A 17,281-nucleotide genomic window follows, 5' to 3' on the forward strand; every position below is an offset into this window, starting at 1 on the left:
GCCAGACTCCATATTGGATGGCAGATCCAAGATGGAGTCAGACATCTTGGGATCAGGCGAGGATGCTTGGCAGGAAGCCAACAGAGGCAAGTCTGCCCGGATACGGAGCAAAAGGCGGGAAGCCTGGGGTTGCGTGCCGTGTGCACTAAACTAGCGTGCCGTGTGCACAGCAGAGTGCCGTCTGCACACCCCAAAAGAGCGGGAAACGCATTCTGGCCAGTGATTGGCTGAGGGAAAGCCAACCAAGTGGATTTAAGGGACCCGCTACCACAGATGGGGCTGTCCCTCCGCGCGGCAGAGTGGGAGGGACACGACTGGTCTAAGGGAGTCATAGGCCGAGGATGAGAAGCCGCCGACTGCGGACCTGGAGCCGAAGCAGACGGAGACCAGGTGGTGACCAGCGCTCCTGGGGAGGAGTGAAGACCAACCGTAAATACCAGAGATTTGGAGATCCAGGGGTTGTGTTACTGGTTGTGGGACCGGGGCTTTATCCCCATTGTGTGTGTTCTTACTTTCAGTGGTTTTGAATTCATTGTTTGTCACCAAGATAATTTGCCCTTTGTTTGTACACCAGCGGAGTGTCCTGCAGTCTGTCCGCGGTGACAGAGCCGGAAGCCGGTCAACGAACTTCCCCGTAACAGGCGGGGGCGGGGCACTCTGCAAACCGGCTCCCGGAACAAATCAAATCAAAGGCCAGAGACAAGCGGGAACCCCGCGGGCTGCAGGTGGGTGTCAGGAGCCGCCAGGCTGCCTCAAGGCGAGCCCAGAACGGCTTGTCTGAATACCATTGGCTCCATTCACCTGCGCACGTGCCCCCAACAGAGCTCAGTGAAACCTCAACCCAAAATCCCAGGGCAGGCGTGACCCTTCCATGCCTAGGCATTTCCAGGTGGCTGCCCAAGGTCAGGGCAGGCTGCAAACGGAGAGCAGATTCTCCCAGCACCGGTGGGTGACGCTAATGTCAGGCTTCCCAACCTGCCACAAACAGAGCTTCTGATTTCCCACACTGGTTATCAAGAAGCCTGTACACAAATACACACAGCCCCCTTACTGCATTTCAGTTACTGGCTCCCAATCGGCCACTAGGTCCAGTAAAGAGACCAGTTCTTTAAACTCTCTGCTCTTTACTAAAAGGTTCCTCTGACCCCAGGGGTCAGCCACAGCACCAGAGCAATGTAAGTTTGGATCTTACCCAAATACCACGCTGCCAGCCCATCCTTTAGTAACTAAAACTAAAGATTTATTGTAAAAAGAAAGAAACAAACTCTGAGAGAAATGTTAAAGGGTCAAAGCAAATCAGATACATACAAAGGATTGAAAGTCCAGATACATCAGGTTTCAAGAAGAATTGTGGAGTTTGCAGGTTTGTATAGTCCTTCTGGTGTACACCCAGTACCTGGATGGGTCTCAGTCCTTTGTTTACAGCTTCAGTTCAGTTGCAGATGAGCTGACCCAGAGGTAGGTTGGCAGCTGAAGCTGAATCCCGACTGAAAGACAAAATGGATTCCGCAGGCCTCTACCGTATATACCTTCTGGCCCTGGCCATGCTGCTTGTGGAATTTTACAGGAACTAAAATGGAGTCCAGAGTCACATGAGCCAGCCCTGGTGACAAATCAGGTGTATCCCTGGCTTCTCCCTGGGCCTCTTGCACCTGGGAATGTCTTAATGGACCATTAAGCAGGCTATTGTCCTGCCACCATCCTGTCTGAGGCGTTACCCAGACAGCCCAGTTTGAAATACTGATATATCAACCACATCCATAACTTCCATTACTCACATAACACGTGAACATAAACATCATCATCTGACTTAGCACATCACAGCCTTTCCAACAGCACCTGGCCTGGCATATCTTACATGAATTATTATGATTTTGACATACTGATGTCAAACAATATAATACCTGCCCCCACCCCCACTGATCCAGCCAGCGTGACACCCCCAATGCGACATTGGTGTAGACGGGAGTAATCAGAGCTGCTGAATACACCTCAAGGGCCCCCTTATCCAGACTGCGTGACAGCAGGTTCACACCCCTTTGGTCTCAGCGATTCACTCCCCCTCCAGCCGGGAGCTCAGCCCCCGCTGCGCCCCACTCTGCCCCTGGCCCCGCTCAGGGGGCGGAGAGTAGAGCTGCTGGGTCATGGCCCAAGGGGTCCAAGAGCATCCTGTGGAGACAGCGAGACCCCGACTCTGGCACGGGTGCAGTGGGCTTTGCGGTTCCAGCCAGGCCGGAATGGCCTGCGGCTGGGCTGTGACCAGCTGCTAGGACAGGAAAGGGGAAACCACACCCAGTAAAGCCCCATAGCTCCCAAACATGCCGTGCTAGCGGCCAGGAACTGGCTCACGTGCAGAGCTGGGGTTGGCGATCTTAGAGCAGCTGGGTCTGTCCAGGCCCTGTCCCCCCTCGACCTCTCCCCGGCCCCACCTTGGTTCATCAGTTTATAACCGATGCCCAAACACCCGGATGCGGCAGAGACGGCAGCAAAGGTTGGTGCCTGTTCTTGGGCTGCGCCGGGGTGAGAGCAAAGGCAGCGGCGGGGCAGCTGGAACCGGCCTGCTACCTAGGCATCCTCCGGCAGCGCCATAGACTGAACCCCCCTACCCAGCAAGGTTGAACCCAGCCCCCCTGATTTCCCCTTTGAAGAGTAGACACAGCCCCCCCACGGCATCACTTCACTTTCAAACCCTGTCATCTACAGTGACGTTGGGGAAATGGAAGCGAGAGCCGGCTTTCACCCTGGGCTGGGCCTCGCCGTGGTCAGACGTAGCAGCAGGGCAGTGGGCACCGTGCTGCGGGGTATGACGGCTACCAGACCACCAGTCCTTTTTGTATGGAACCCAGGAGTCCCTCTCCCGCTCCAATCCAGTACACCCACTTTCCTCCCAAAGCTGAGGACAGAACCCAGGAGTCCTGGCTCCCAGCCCCCATTAGAGGCTGAACTGAGGTTCTTCTGGGCTGTGTAACTCCAGCCCACGTTCCCTGATTTCCCCACTGGAGTCTTTCTAAGCCTGATCTTAGCATATGGAGCGGCTTCCATGTGAGGTGAGACTAGAAAGATTAGGGCCCTTCAGCTTCGGAAAGAGACGACGAAGGGGCAATGTGACAGAGGGCTGCAAAATCATGCAATGGTGTGCAGAAAGTGACTAGAGAACTGCTATTTCCCCTGTCCCACAGTAGCACAACTAGGGGTCACCCAATGAAATTAACAGGCAGCAGCTTTAGTACAAACAAGAGGCCATACTTTTTTCCTGTAATGCACAATTAACCTGTGGAACTCATTGTCAGGGGATGTGGTGACAGGCAAAAGTATAAGGGGGTTCAAAAACAAGCTAGATCAGTTCATGGAGAACGGGGCCATCAATGGCTATTAGCCAAGATGATCAGGGGTGCAACCCCCTACTCCAGGTGTCCCTAAACCTCTGACTGCCAAAAGCTGAGAGGGGAAGCCCAGGGTGGGTCTCTCCAAACTTGTTGTGTTCTGTGCACCGTGTTCTGGTTGTGACACTGTCAGAGACAGGACACTGGGATAGCTGCACCGTTCACCTGACCCGGTGCAGCCGCGCTTCTATTCTTAACTGGCTTCTTGACGGCACCACCCACGGGAATTCATTTTTTCCCTGTTGTTATAACTAAATAAATAAAATTCCAAAGAATTTGGTCTCCAGTTTGATTTATTCAGTGCAACACCGTAACGGGGAAGTGAATCCGTCCAGGAGCTGAGAACCCCTGGTGGGGAGAGCAGCTGACACAGGCTGCGGGGTGTATTTGAGGGTGATGTCGCCGTTGCGTGTGGTTGGGAATCAGGAGAGAAGCTTTTAACTCGGCAAAGACAGACTCAGAAGTGCAGCCTTTCATGACGACCTGCGCTGGATTTCCACCTGTGTGTTTGGGGGGAAGCAGGCGATTGTCAGGGAGCAGCTCCGCTCCTTGAGCTAGACGAGGACGTAACAGTCACACTCTCTTTAGGGCCCCTCCAAGGTGCCCCACAGCCTCCATCTCCCCATCCGTTCTGCTCCCCCCAGCCTGTCTGGTCCTGGATGGCCCCCCCTTCTCCTCCGCTGACACATATGCACAAGTCATTGCAGCCTGATCCAGAGCCCACCAGTGACACCCGGACTGGATCAGGCCGTGTTATCCCCACCGCTCAGCTAGCAAAGCAGCAGCTCAGTGCTGGTGGGAGCGGTGGGATCTCTAAGAAGGGTGGCTTCCGAGTGAGTTAAGGCACCATGATGGGACTCTGCCAAACGAGTGTCAATTCCCAACCCTGCCACAGCCTTGCTGAGTAGCTTTAGGCAAATCACAGCACAGCTCTGTGCCTCAGTTTCCCCATCTTTCAAATGTGGAGAAAAATCCTTTTTTGCCTGTTCAGATTGCAGGCTCTGTGGTGCCAGGGACTGTATCTCTCTAGGAGTCTTTTAGCAGCTGGCAGAAGAGGGGACCCCGATCGCAGCCAAGGTCTGTCCAGCATCCAGCACAAGAGGAGACCCTGTCTTGGGCAGGGGTCTATCCAGTGCCTGGCACAACAGGGGGATCCAGGCAGTGGTGGACCGATGGGGGGATGGGAGGGGCAATGGCCCACGGTTCGCTGGCCTCGGGGGGTGCCGGCCAGGCCCTTCACATGAGCCAACCCATAGGGAGCGAGGCTGCCGGGCTGGCTGGGAGAGGTGGAGCAAAACAGCAGGCTCTGCAAAGCACGCGCCTCCCTTCCCACCCAAACCAGGGTGCCGGCCCCGGGCGAGAGGCGCACACTGCTGTGCTGGTCTCCAGCCGGTGGCGCAGGCAGGGTGGGTCGGGGTCTGGCAGGGCAGAGACCAGAAGGCGAGGCTGAGTCTTGCTGCTGCTGCTGCTGAGAGCAGGCTTCGTGCGGGCAGTCGATGGGGGTACAAATGCAAGCACTGGGCACCAGAGCCCCATGGTGTGCCACTGGATCCAGGACTCAGCCAGTCCCTACCACACAGGTCCCCAAATTGTGGGGTGCATCCCTCGGGGGGCACGGCGGAATGTTCGGGGGTGGGGAGGGAGTGCCACTCTGCCCCACTCGGCTCCAGTTCCAGCCCTGCCCTCAGCCCCAGGCTCCCGACCTGGCCGCTCCATTCCTGGCCCCACCCTCAGCCCCAGCCTCAGCCTCTGGCCCTGACCGTGGCACCACTACTGACAATGCTCCAGGCCCCAGACCCGCCCCCAGCTGCAGCCCCGGCCTCAGCTCCTGGCTCTCGACCCTCAGGCAACAGCATCGGCCCCAGAGCCCCAGTGCTGCCTTACTCCCAGCTGCGGCCACAGCTCCGGTTCTGGCCCCGACCGCGGCCCTGGTCCCAACCAAGGGGGGCATGGACAGAGGTAAGGGGGGGCCAAGTAAAATGTTTGGAGACCACTGCTCTACCCTCAAGAGTTACAGACTGAACCACACACAGGCAGCGGATGGCAGCAGGTCTAGAGGACCAGGGAGAGGAAGACACTGGCCCAGGGGGACCCGGGAGGCCAGCACTGGGAACAGAACCCAGGTATCCTGATCTGCAGCCGATGCCTTTACCAAACAGACCCCACCCAGCGTCTCGCTTCTGCTCTATGGGGGGAACATCAAAGGGAAAAAAAAACCCAGAAGAAATGAAGAGAAGTTACCAAGTTTTACGGTATGGCGGTGTCAATACAGTGGGTCTCGGCTCCCGTACAATCTACTGTCTCGTCCCGGCACTGCTCAGAGGGCGAAGTGAAGCAGCCAGGGCAGCTCCGGTCATTGGGTTTGGTGTCGGTCGGGGGCACTGGGAGGAAGCAGAGCAAACGCGGTCAGCTTGTGGGGACAAGACCCGGCAGGCGTCTGGGCCGGTGGAGCAGCTGGGGGCTACCCGGCTCAGCCCTGGTGCCCCCTGCAGGGGGAACTGTAGCTCTGGGTGAAGCGGGGAGATTTGCATTAGGGAGCCTGGATCCTACCCCGGGTGGGAGTAGCTGGGTTCACACCTGGACTCCTCCCAGCCAGGGGCTGAGTGTGGTTCCATGGGGCACCCCCTGCAAGGCGGGAGGACCAGTCCTAGTATTTTAACGTGGGGGAGGTGCCAGGTAGCTGGAGGAGCGGGGGTGGAGGAGGAGAGGCGGAGATGGGGAGATGTACCTGTAACTGATGTTGTTCTGCAGGCCTCTCCCACACAGCAGGCAGAGCTCATGCTTATTGCCAGTCCCTTCCCAAAACTCACAGAGACGAAGCCAGCATTACAGGAGATCGATGTATCACAGCCCCTGATAATGGTTTTACATTGGCTGGATTTCGCACAGGTCTTGACAATGGTCTGGGTCTTTTCTCCCTCTGCACAGGAGAAGACAGAGATTTGTTCACCTTCCATGCCCACCCCTTCGCACCATGTTCCTCTACCCATGGGGAACCTGAGGCTCAGAGCGAGGGGCAAAGTGACTCATCCGAGGACGCACCGGCGTAAACAAAGTGATTTTGTCACCTAAATCCAGCATTTATATCCTCCAGCTCCTCACTCAGCTGCTGCCTATCCCTGGAGGCCCCGAATCTCCTGCCCATAAAGGCCTTTAGTTGACCAAATTTTCACAAGTGGTTATGGGCACGGCCACCGAAATCCCCACGCCGTGCATCCAGCCACCCCTTAGCCACAGCGGGATTCACAAACTGGGCGTCCCCTGCTGATACCAGATGCCTGGCTAGATCCTGGACAATCACCCAGCGCACCGAGCAGATCGGGCCCTGCACAAAGCACAGCCAGGCAGGAGTGGGTGGTGGGGTTGTCCTCGGTTTACTCAAGATCCCAGTGGGTTGGTTGGAGCAGTTTCAAAAGGAGACACTGAGAGAGACCCCCCCGGTGGCCAGGTGCCAGGCACAACTGATTTGGGATGAGTGGGGATTTGAACTTGGCTCCCTCACGGCCCAGCTGCTGGGGTCACAGGGTAGCCCCTCCTCCACCACCACCTTTTCCAAGGAAGGGCTGACCTGGGTCAGACGCCCGGCGAGGGGCTCCCGGCTGTGGATCCCAAGCAGCCGTGACTTAGGGCCAAACTCTGGGTGAGGGGCGGGGATTAGGCCACACCCCTCTCGTCCCTGTTTCCTATTGGCTACCTAAGGCAGCTGTCTGCTTGGCATGCTGGCTTTTTTGGTCCCCATCCTCAGGTGCCTCCCTCTCCCTATGCACCATAAGGGGAACCAGGGCCCCTGACCCAGGGGCTGGGCAGTGGACTCAGATGTCTGGTTCATCGCCTGGACTGAGTCTCAAGCACGGCTGCAGTGGACGCCTGCAGCCACCAGAGGCTTCATGTGCAGTCGCTGCCACTTTTAGGGTCCCACAAACCCTTCCCCAAGCTCCCTGTCCCAGCACCCGCTCTGCCCCCAGGAGCAGCCAAGTGGCTGCCCTAGGACGGCTTCTCTGTCTATGGGAGGCTTCAGTTTTCTCTCCTCTCCCCCTCCCCGGTGATTGAAATAAAAAATAGTTCCCTGATCTGAGCGACCACTTTGCAACCAAAAAAAGTACCAGAAACTTTCTTACAACAAGTGGGGAAGTTCATACATTTGGTTACAACCGTCTCACTTTTGGCGGTGTTCTTCCAAGCACATCTTCTTCTTCGCATGCTAAGGGTGTCTTCCTTTACTGACATGCCACTTCTAATAACGCCCTGGCTAGACTCTCGCCAAAATAGTATTTCAACTGCAGCCCTTGGGAATCTGCTGGGGCCGCCTAGGTCTTTTGTTTGAGAACCACTGCTTGCCCGGCTGAGCCTAACGCTCCCTTGGGCAGTGAGCCCATGGGGTCTGGCATAGAACCCAGGAGTCCTGGCTCCCCCATCCTGTTCTCTGACCCGTGCTGATTAGGATCCGTCTCACCTACCCAGCATGAGTTCCATAAGAAGGATGCCACAAGTATCTTGCCATGGGGCACAGGTAAGCATGGGGCCAGTACAGCTGTTTCCTTGTGCAGCGCAAACCTCACACTGCAGACAGGACCCTGGAGGAGGAGAGAGAACATGATGTGTCTAGATTTGTCCCTTCCTTGCCCCCTTCCATTCCCCTGAATTTAACTGACTCCAGCTGGGAATCAGGTAGAAATGTCTTTTATATTGTCTTGAGGTCATGTTACTGAAATCAGATCTGTTTCCTTTCAGACAAACCTGTGGGGAAACCCCCTTTCAGAAATGCCCTTCGTTTCTGGCCAGCTCTGAAATGCTCCCAGTCAGGACACATTTCTCCTGATTTAAAGAATAAATATTTCCTCCCATTTCCCGAACAGTTTCACTCATTGTCACAGGGACTTTGTGACTTCCAGCGCTTTCCTCCTCTGATGTTGTCATTTAGACGCTCCCAACTGGCCTCCATTATTCTGTTGCTGATGATCAGTTACGTTAACCATGTTGGAGAAGTCAGGAAATCAGCCCCTGTAGGAATATAGCCCGACTCACCCACTGCCAGGAGAGCAGCGAGGATGCAGACGGCAAGAGAAGTTTTCATGGTGATGGGGACGCAGTAAATCGGTGCTGGGGTCTCTGATGCAGCCAAATCTCCGGCCAGGGTATTTATCACAGACAGGCTGAAATGAGATCAGAGGAGGGATTGCACACGCATGAACCTGTTGACAGGGGTGGTGCAACCTCGGAGCCATTTGCCAGAGTGCTGGAGTAGCCCCTCTTTTGCTCAGAGTGCTCTGACGCCTTTGCGGCTGGGATGTTCGTGACACCCACACAGAGCAGTCGGAGACAAACCAGAAATGCTCCTGCTGGAAGGCTGCAGCGTAAGGTGACTTTGTTTCTGGGAATCGAGAATGATCAGCCACAAGAAGCACAAATAAGGAGACAAAGCAGGCTGCTCCCTATGGCAGCGAGAGACAGCGCAGCCCACCTTGTTCTAGGCTGGTTCTTTGCAGACTGCTGCTGGTCCCACAGATCCCTACAGAACCCCCAGAACTGACAGTGGCACCAGGAAACCCCACTCCCCCGACCCACCCACTCTTAAAGTGAGAGCTTGCCATTGCAAACAGTCCTCAACACACAACGTCCAGCTGCCTGCGAAGCGGCTCTCAACCACGCACTACTTTTAACAACGGAGGGATCCCAGGGCCCAGGCCAGGCCAAACCCATATCCCTTCTCCAGTGGGAAATACCTTCTGTGTCCCCCTCCCTGCAGATCTGGCCTGGGGCCTCTGAACCAACACTTCAGGTTCCCTGGGGGGGGATGAAGAATAGTACTGACCTCTCTGCCCTCGAGGTGGGGTTTTGCATCCCACACTACACAGCAGTGATATCTTCCCCACCCGCTCCAGGTCATTCACATTGACACAGACCAACAGACAGCCATAGACTGGAGGGAGAAATTCCTCCTCCCGCCCGGCGGCAGCAAACTCTGCCATCTCCTCCCCGCCCCCACACTACCGCTGTTCACTGTGCTTGGGCACATCCTACCCTTTGGGAGATGTCACAGCATTGCCAGTGCTCTGCAGCTAAGTTTCCCCCCATGTGGCTGGGAGCTCACCCAGCCACTGCTCTGCTCTGCCCTATGCTCCCTGGTCAGGGGGGGACAGAGCTGATTTCCTGGTCCTGGTCCAAGAGTTTACACGGGAATCAGAGAGTCACCTCTCCGGTGCAGCGGCGGGCGGCTCCCTCACACCTCGTCCCCTCAGTCCCACACGCTGGGAAGAGACCTGGAGCTCACTTGTGTTTCCTCTTTGATGTGACCCCGCTGCACCCATCAGCTACCACGTCTGCATGCTGGCTCCTGCCTTCATTAACATACATATGGTGGAGCAGTGGGGCTCGGAGCCAGGGACTCCTGGGTTCTATTCCCAGCTCTTGGAGGGAAATGGGATCCAGTGGTAAGAGCAGAGGGGCTGGAAGCCACGACTCGTGGGCTCTAGGAATGGCTCTGGGATGGGGCATATGGTCTAGTGGGTAAGAGTTGATTGCTGGGAGCTAGACTCTCATGTTCTAGCCCTGGCTCCAACAGGAGAGTGGGGTCTATGGGTTAGAGCACCAATAGCACAGAGGGGTTTTACTTACCAAATGCTCCTGAGAGTAAAGCTGACCTGACGTGAAGCAGGTGGATAATTCTGCAAAGTGCGAATGCCGTACCTATCTGTCACACCAGGGCTGTCGCTGTCTCTCTTTTTATAGAAGGGCTCAGGTACCTGCTGTGATGCAATATAGGACCTTCAATGGATCGCATGCTTCAACAGGTAGTCTGTAAGTTTCTATTTCCCTCACTGGCCCTGCCCAACTTTTGGGCATCTGAGCACACTGACACATTCTCCTCCCTTCCTTCCAGGAAATCGAATTAGAGGAATGAGTGAAACCAACTCCCCTGGGAAGCTTGGGGATGGCAATGTGGGGCAGCAGGGCACACAAGGGACAAGATGGCAGGACTCCTGGGTTCTGTTCCTGTTCTTGGGAGAAGCGGAATCCAGTGACTAGAGAAGTGGGGGTGGGAGCCCGGGTCCCTGGTTCTATAGAGTGGAAAGTGGGGCATAGTAAAAATAGGGTTGCGTGAGCCTTAGAAATCTGGGTTCCATAAGGTCATGGGGTCCCGTGGGTTAATACAGGAGGAAGGGGGCCTGCAGGTCCGGACTCCTGGGTTCCATAGAGAAGTGAGTTGGGTCTAGTAGATAAAACCAGTTGTCTAGACTCCTGGGCCCAGCTCTAGGAGGGCAGTGGGGTCTAGTGGTTAGAGCCAAGACTCCTGGATTCTACCACCAGATTTCAGGGGGAGCATGGTCTAGTGGGTTGGAGCAAGACTTAGAGCCAAGACACCTGGGTTCTCTTCCCAGCTCAACCAATCCTTCTGTGCCCTTGGGAAAGTCACAGGAACTCTCTCCTTTCCATGGCGTACATTATAACAATATTGCTGATCTCCACCAGATCTCTTATGAACCTTTGCAAAGTTCTTGGTACATTGAAGTGCTGGGCATGAGGGATAAAACTCAGAGGGTGTTTTTGGTCTTTTCCCTCCTTTGTTCCATTGATGAACGTTCAGCCCCATTTAAACGCAGCATGGGATTGAGGGACCAGGGCATGAAAAACAATCAGGGCCACAGGATGCAATCGAGATACAACCCAATGAGCAAACAAGGAGACTGATTCTATCATGCTGGCAAAATCATTCCAGGGTTTCGCATAACTTTAACAACAGCGGTAGCTGTTATTTGGGAGTAGTCTCCATCAGCCCCAACTCACACACTCTATCAGGAATGTTAGGCAAGAGTAGAGCTGGATTCCCGCACCCAACCCAGAAGAAACGTCAGATTTAATTTTAAAAAAGAAATTGAAAACCTCAAAAATCTGAAAATAAAAACATTTGTGGGAAATTGCAGGGGAAGGAGAATTTCAGCCACTAAATGAAAATAGTTCAGTTGAAAATAAAAAAGTGATGTTGATTGAAAAGCGCATAAAAGTGGATAATTTTGGGCTAGCAACTGCTACAAAGTGAACAATTTTGGGCCTAAAAGTGAATGATTTTCAGCCTAAACCCAAAAATGTTTTAAACCCAAGCTACCAAAACACAAACAGTGGTCAGCAAAACTCAGCTGAAAAATGGGGCTGAAAAATGAATACTTTTTGGCCATATACTGTTAAAACCAAACCTATTTTAAGGCCAAAAAAAAGTCAAAAAGTGGAAAATGTTTGAATTCACAAGTGCATCATGTTCAACCAAAATGACCCAGAAACAGAACAGTTGTCAGATGAAAACCGAACTAATCTGGTCAAAAAACAAGCAATTTTTTGCCCAAAACTGCCAAAATCTTTGGACTCAAACCTGGACAATTTTTAGTCGAAAATTTCAGAAAACATGACAATTTTCTGCCAAGAAATGCAAAGAATGTGACCCCAAACAGCTGAAAAATAAAAATTAGATCGGGGTGGGAGGGTTGACAAAATGGAAAATTTTGGAGGAAAGAAGGCCATTGCCATGAAAATGTTTAAGTTGAAAACACGATTTTCAAGGAAACATGGGAAATTTCCTCACAGCTACTCGTGGAAGTGCCAGGGGCTGTTGGCCTCTCACTGAAACACGTGTGTGGTGGTGGTGGGGGGGAAGGTGAGGAGTTGGTCGGCTCGCTCCCAATACCAAAAGAATGGGGAAGGGTCGAAGAGAAGTCAGGATCCTGAGTCTCACAGTCCCCAGGGCCAATGGGAGAGGCCAGCATTCCAGTCCTGCTCGATTGACAGGGCAGCAGGCCAATGGGGGAGTCAGGAGACCAGGGCCCGTCCTCCGTGTGAGCTGGTGCTGCCTGAGGCAGGGAAGCAAGTGATTGGCAGAGCAACTCCCGACCGAGCTGGGCTGGGGGCAGAGCACCCCCTCCAGGAGCCAGAGGGGCCGGAGCTGGGGCTGGAGCAGCCTGGAGCCAGGACCTGTCTGGGCCTGGATGAGACCAGCCTCCGCCGATGGGGAGCCAGGGCTGAGCACAGCAGAAGGCCCAGCGCAGGGAGACGTCACCAGACACGAGGACTGGATCAGGCCGTGTTATCCCCACCATTCAGCTAGCAAAGCAGCAGCTCCTGCCTGGTGGGAGCGGTGGGATCGCTAAGAAGAGTGGCTGACCCTAGTGAGTTAAGGCACCATGATGGGACTCTGCCAAACGAGTGTCAATTCCCAACCTTGCCACATCCTTGCTGTGTGGCTTTAGGCAAGTCACAGCACAGCTCTGTGCCTCAGTTTCCCAATCTTTCAAATGCGGAGAAAAATCCTTTTTTGCCTGTTCAGATTGCAGTCTCTGTGGCGGCAGAGGACTGTATCTCTAGGAGTCTTTTAACAGCTGGCAGAAGAGGGGACCCTGATCGCAGCCAAGGTCTGTCCAGGGATCCAGGCAGTGGTAGACCGACGGGGGATGGGAGGAGCCATGGCCCATGGGCGCTGGCCTGGGGGCGCCGGCCAGGCCCTTCATGTGAGCGAACCTGGAGGGAGCGGGGCTGCCGGGCTGGCTGGGAGAGGTGGAGCAAAGCAGCAGGCTCTGCAAAGCACACGCCTCCCTTCCCACCCACACCAAAGTGCCGGCCCCGGGCGAGAGGCGCGCACTCCTGTGCTGGTCTCCGCTGGCGGCGCACAGGGTGGGTCGGGCTCTGGCAGGGCAGAGACCTGGAGGCGAGGCCGAGTCTTGCTGCTGCTGCTGCTGAGAGCAGGCTTCGTGTGGGGGCTTGATGGGGGGTGCAAATGGAAGCACTGGGCGCCAGAGCCCCACGGTATGCCACTAGATCCAGGACTCAGCCAGTCCCTACCACACAGGTCCCCAAACTGTGGGGTGCACCCTCGGGGGCACGGCGGAATGTTTGGGGGTGGGGAGGAGTGCCACTCTGCCCCCCTCGGCCCCACTCGGCTCCAGCTCCAGCCCTGCTCTCAGCCTCGGTTCCTTTTCTGCTTCCACCTCCCACCGCTCCCGGCCCCAGACTTGCCCCTGACCTCAGCCCCTGGCTCCCGACAGGGCCACGCCTCCGTTCCTGGCCCCGCCCTCGGTCCCAGCCTCACCCTCTGGCCCTGACCGTGGCCCGGCTGCTGTACCGCTTCTGACAATGCTCCAGGCCCCAGACCCGCCCCCAGCTGCAGCCCCGGCCTCAGCTCCGGCTCTCGACCCTAGGGCAACAGCATCGGCCCCAGACCCCCAATGCTGCCTTATTCCCAGCTGCAGCCCCAACCACAGCTGCCATCCTGGCCCCGACCGTGGCCCTGGTCCCGACCAAAGGGGGCATGGACATAGGTAAGGGGGGCCAAGTAAAAAGTTTAGGGACCACTGCTCTACCCTCAAGAGTTACAGACTGAACCACACACAGGCAGCGGATGGCAGCAGGTCTAGAGGCCCAGGGAGAGGAAGACACTGGCCCAGGGTGACCCAGGAGGTCAGCGCTGGGAACAGAACCCAGGTGTCCTGATCTGCAGCCGATGCCTTTACCACACAGACCCCACCCAGCATCTCGCTTCTGCTCTATGGGGGGAACATCAAAGGAAAAATAACCCCAGAAGAAATGAAGAGAAGTTACCGGATTGTACGGTCATGGTGGCGTCGATACAGTGGGTCTCGGCTCCCATACAATCTACGGTCTCCTCCCGGCACTGCCCAGAGGGCATAGTGTAGCAGCCAGGGCAGTTTCGTCCATTGGTTTTGGTGTCAGCCGGGGGCACTGGGAGGAAGCAGAGCAAACGAGGTCAGCTCCGGGGGACGAGCCCCGGCAGGCATCGGTGCCGGGAGAGCAGCTGGGGGCTGCACAGCTCTGCCCTGGTGCACCCTGCAGGGGGAGCTGTAGCTCCGGGGCAGCGGGGAGGTTTGCAGCAGGGAGCCTGGATCCTGCTCCAGGTGGGGGCAGCTGGGTTCACACCTGGGGGCTCCAGAGCCCCGCCCACTAGACTCCTCCCAGCCAGGGGCTGAGTGTGGTTCCATGGGGTGCCCCCTGCAGGGCGGGAGGACCAGTCCAAGGATGTTAACGTGGGGGAGGTGCCAGGCAGCTGGAGGTGCGGGGGTGGGGGGAGGAGAGGCGGAGATGGGGAGATGTACCTGTAACCGTGGTTGTTTTGCAGGCCTCTCCCACGCAGCAGGCAGAGCTCATCTTCATTGTCATTCCCTTCCCAAAATTCACAGAGATGGGGCCGATTTTACATTCGCTGGATGTCGCACAGGCCTTGACAGTGGTCTGGGTCTTCACTCCCGCTGCACAGGAGGAGAAGACAGAGACTTATTCCCCTTCCTCCCACACCCCTTTGGCACCATGTTCAAAACGACGCGCTGTGCCATTATCCTCCCTCTACCCATGTGGAAACTGAGGCACGGAGGGGGGGGAAGTGACTCATCCGAGGTCCCACAAGCGTAAACAAAGTGATTTTGTCACCTAAATCCATCATTTATATCCTCCAGCTCCTCACTCAGCTGCTGCCTCCCCCTGGAGGACCCGAATCTCCTGCCCATAAAGGTCTTTAGTTGACCAAATTTTCACCAGTGGGTTTGGGCAGGGCCACCAAAATCCCCACGCCGTGCGTCCAGCCACCCTTAGCCACGGCAGGATTCACAAACCTGGTGTCTCCTGCCGATATCACCTGCCTGGCTAGATCCTGGACAATCACCCAGCGAACCAAGCAGATCAGGCCGGGCACAAAGCACAGCCAGGGCTGGAGTGGGTGGTGGGGTTACCTCTGTTTACCCAAGATCCCAGGGGTTGGTTGCTTCCCATGGACGGGGGAGAATCAGGTTCCAGGGAATGTTCAACTATTTCATACAACGTGGAGAGACTGAGAGAGACCCACTGGGGGCCGGGGGCCAGGCACAACCATAGGAGGGGAGAAGTTGGGGCGGAAGTCCCCACCCCGATTCGGGACGAGTGGGGATTTGAACTTGGCTCCCCCATGGCCCAGCTGTGTGCCCAGCTGCTGGAGTCTCAAGGCAGCCCCTCCTCCACCACCACCTATTCCAAGGCAGGGCTGACCCAGGTCAGACGCCCGGCGAGGGGTTCCCGGCTGTGGACCCCAAGCAGAGCTGGGTGCCTCTGTGCAGCCGTGACTTAGGCCAAACTCCGGGTTAGAGGCGGGGTTTAGGCCACACCCCTCTCGTCCCTGTTTCCTATTGGCTACCCAAGGCTGCTGTCTGCTCGGCATGCTGGCTTTTGTGGCCCCCTTCCTCAGGCGCCTCCCTCTCCCCATGCACCGTACAGGGAGCCCGGGCCCCTGACCCAGGGGCTGGGCAGTCGACTCAGCTGTCCGGCTCATCACCTGGACTGAGTCTCAAGCACGGCTGCGGTGGATACGTGCAGCCACCAGAGGCTTCATGTGCAGTCGCTGCCACTTTTAGGGTCCCACAAACCCTTCCCCAAGCTCCCTGTCACGGCACCCGCTCTGCCCCCCGGAGCAGCCAGGTGGGTGCACTAGGGCGGTTTTTCTGTCTACAGGAGGCTCGAGTTCTCTCCTCTCCCCTCCACGGTGACTGAAATAAAAAACGGTTCCCTGATCAGAGCGACCACTTTGCAACCAAAAAAAGTACCAGAAACTTTCTTACAAGAAAGTGGGGAAGTTCATACATTTGGTTACAACCGTCTCACTTTTGGCGGTGTTCTTCCAAGCACGTCTTCTTGGCATGCGAAGGGTGTCTTCCTTTACTGACATGGCACTTCTAATAACGCCCTGGCTAGACTCTCACCAAAATAGTATTTGAACTGCCAAAACTGCAGCCCCTGGGAATCTGCTGGGGCCGCCTAGGTCTTTCGTTTGAGAACCACTGCTTGCCCGGCTGAGCCTAAGGCTCCCTTGGGCAGTGAGCCCACGGGGTCTGGCATTGAACCCAGGAGTCCTGGCTCCCCCTTCCTGTTCTTGGACCCGTGCTGATTAGGATCCACCTCACTTACCCAGCATGATTTCCATAAGAACGATGACACAAGTGTCTTGCCCGGGGACACAGGTCTGCATGCTGCTTGTGCAGCTGTTTCCTTGTGCAAAGCAAACCTCACACTGCAGACAGGACCCTGGAGGAGGAGAGAGAACATGATGTGTCTAGATTTGTCCCTTCCTTGCCCCCTTCCATTCCCCTGAATTTAACTGACTCCAGCTGGGAATCAGCTAGAAATGTTTTTTATGTTGTCTTGAGGTCGTGCTACTGAAATCAGATCTGTTTCCTTTCAGACAAAGCTGTGTGGAAACCCCCTTTCAGAAATCTCCTTGGTTTCTGGCCAGCTCTGAAATGCACCCAGTCAGGACACGTTTCTCCGGATTTAAAGAATAAATATTTCCTCCCATTTCCCGAACAGTTTCTCTCATTGTCACAGGGACTTTGTGACTTCCAGCGCTTTCCTCCTCTGATGTTGTCATTTAGACACTCCCAACTGGCCTCCATTATTCTGTTGCTGATGATCAGTTATGTTAATTATGTTGGAGAAGTCAGGAAATCAGCCCCTGTAGGAACAGAGCCCGACTCACCCACTGCCAGGAGAGCAGCGAGGATGCAGACGGCAAGAGAAGCCTTCATGGTGATCGGGAAGCAGTAAATCGGTGCTGAGGTCTCTGATGCAGCCAAATCTCCAGCCAGGGTATTTGTCACAGACAGGCTGAAATGAGATCAGAAGAGGCATTGCACACGCATGATCCAGTCGACAGGGATGGGTGGAACCTCGGAGCTGTTTACCAGACTGCTGGAGTAGCCGCTCTTTTGCTCAGAGTGCTCTGACGCCTTTGCGGCTGGGATGTTTGTGGCACCCTCCAGAGCAGTGGGAGAAAAACCTGAAATGCTCCTGCTGCAAGGCTGCAGCGTAAGGTGACTTTGTTTCTGGGAATCAAGAATGATCACCCACAAGAAGCACAGATAAGGAGACAAAGGAGGCTG

At 55.7% G+C, this 17,281-nt stretch overlaps 1 protein-coding gene and 1 long non-coding RNA gene across 2 annotated transcripts; both read right to left on the reverse strand.

Annotated features, from left to right (window-relative positions):
* Positions 1–3,731: 3,731 nt before the first annotated feature.
* On the reverse strand, positions 3,732–6,292 carry LOC137149679 (uncharacterized). Its single transcript, XR_010918822.1, has 3 exons — positions 6,112–6,292; positions 5,625–5,764; positions 3,732–3,883 (listed from the first exon to the last, which is right to left on the reverse strand). It is a non-coding gene; the product is annotated as an uncharacterized lncRNA (long non-coding RNA).
* Positions 6,293–11,265: 4,973 nt separating this feature from the next.
* Positions 11,266–16,927, reverse strand: LOC137149678 (phospholipase A2 inhibitor gamma subunit B-like). The gene is made up of 5 exons (XM_067543226.1): positions 16,879–16,927; positions 16,311–16,427; positions 14,477–14,629; positions 13,965–14,105; positions 11,266–11,273 (listed from the first exon to the last, which is right to left on the reverse strand). Exons 1-5 carry the CDS (start codon positions 16,925–16,927, stop codon positions 11,266–11,268), a joined length of 468 nt encoding a protein of 155 aa, XP_067399327.1.
* Positions 16,928–17,281: the final 354 nt, after the last annotated feature.

This window comes from Emydura macquarii, unplaced genomic scaffold (assembly GCF_026122565.2).
Source record: "Emydura macquarii macquarii isolate MOO-44397 ecotype Brisbane River unplaced genomic scaffold, CSIRO-AGI_Emac_v2 contig_803, whole genome shotgun sequence".
Classification (NCBI taxonomy): Eukaryota; Metazoa; Chordata; order Testudines; family Chelidae; genus Emydura; species Emydura macquarii.

Bases quoted from the DNA above. Each gene is read 5' to 3' on its own strand.
- LOC137149678 (XM_067543226.1), bottom strand. From the start codon at position 16,927: ATGAAGGCTTCTCTTGCCGTCTGCATCCTCGCTGCTCTCCTGGCAGTG. The intron at 14,630-16,310 runs GTAAGTGAGGTG...CCTCCTGTGCAG, and splicing joins TCTTATGGAAATCATGCTGG to CGGGAGTGAAGACCCAGACC. The intron at 14,106-14,476 runs GTACATCTCCCC...GCTTCCTCCCAG, and splicing joins CAAAACAACCACGGTTACAG to TGCCCCCGGCTGACACCAAA.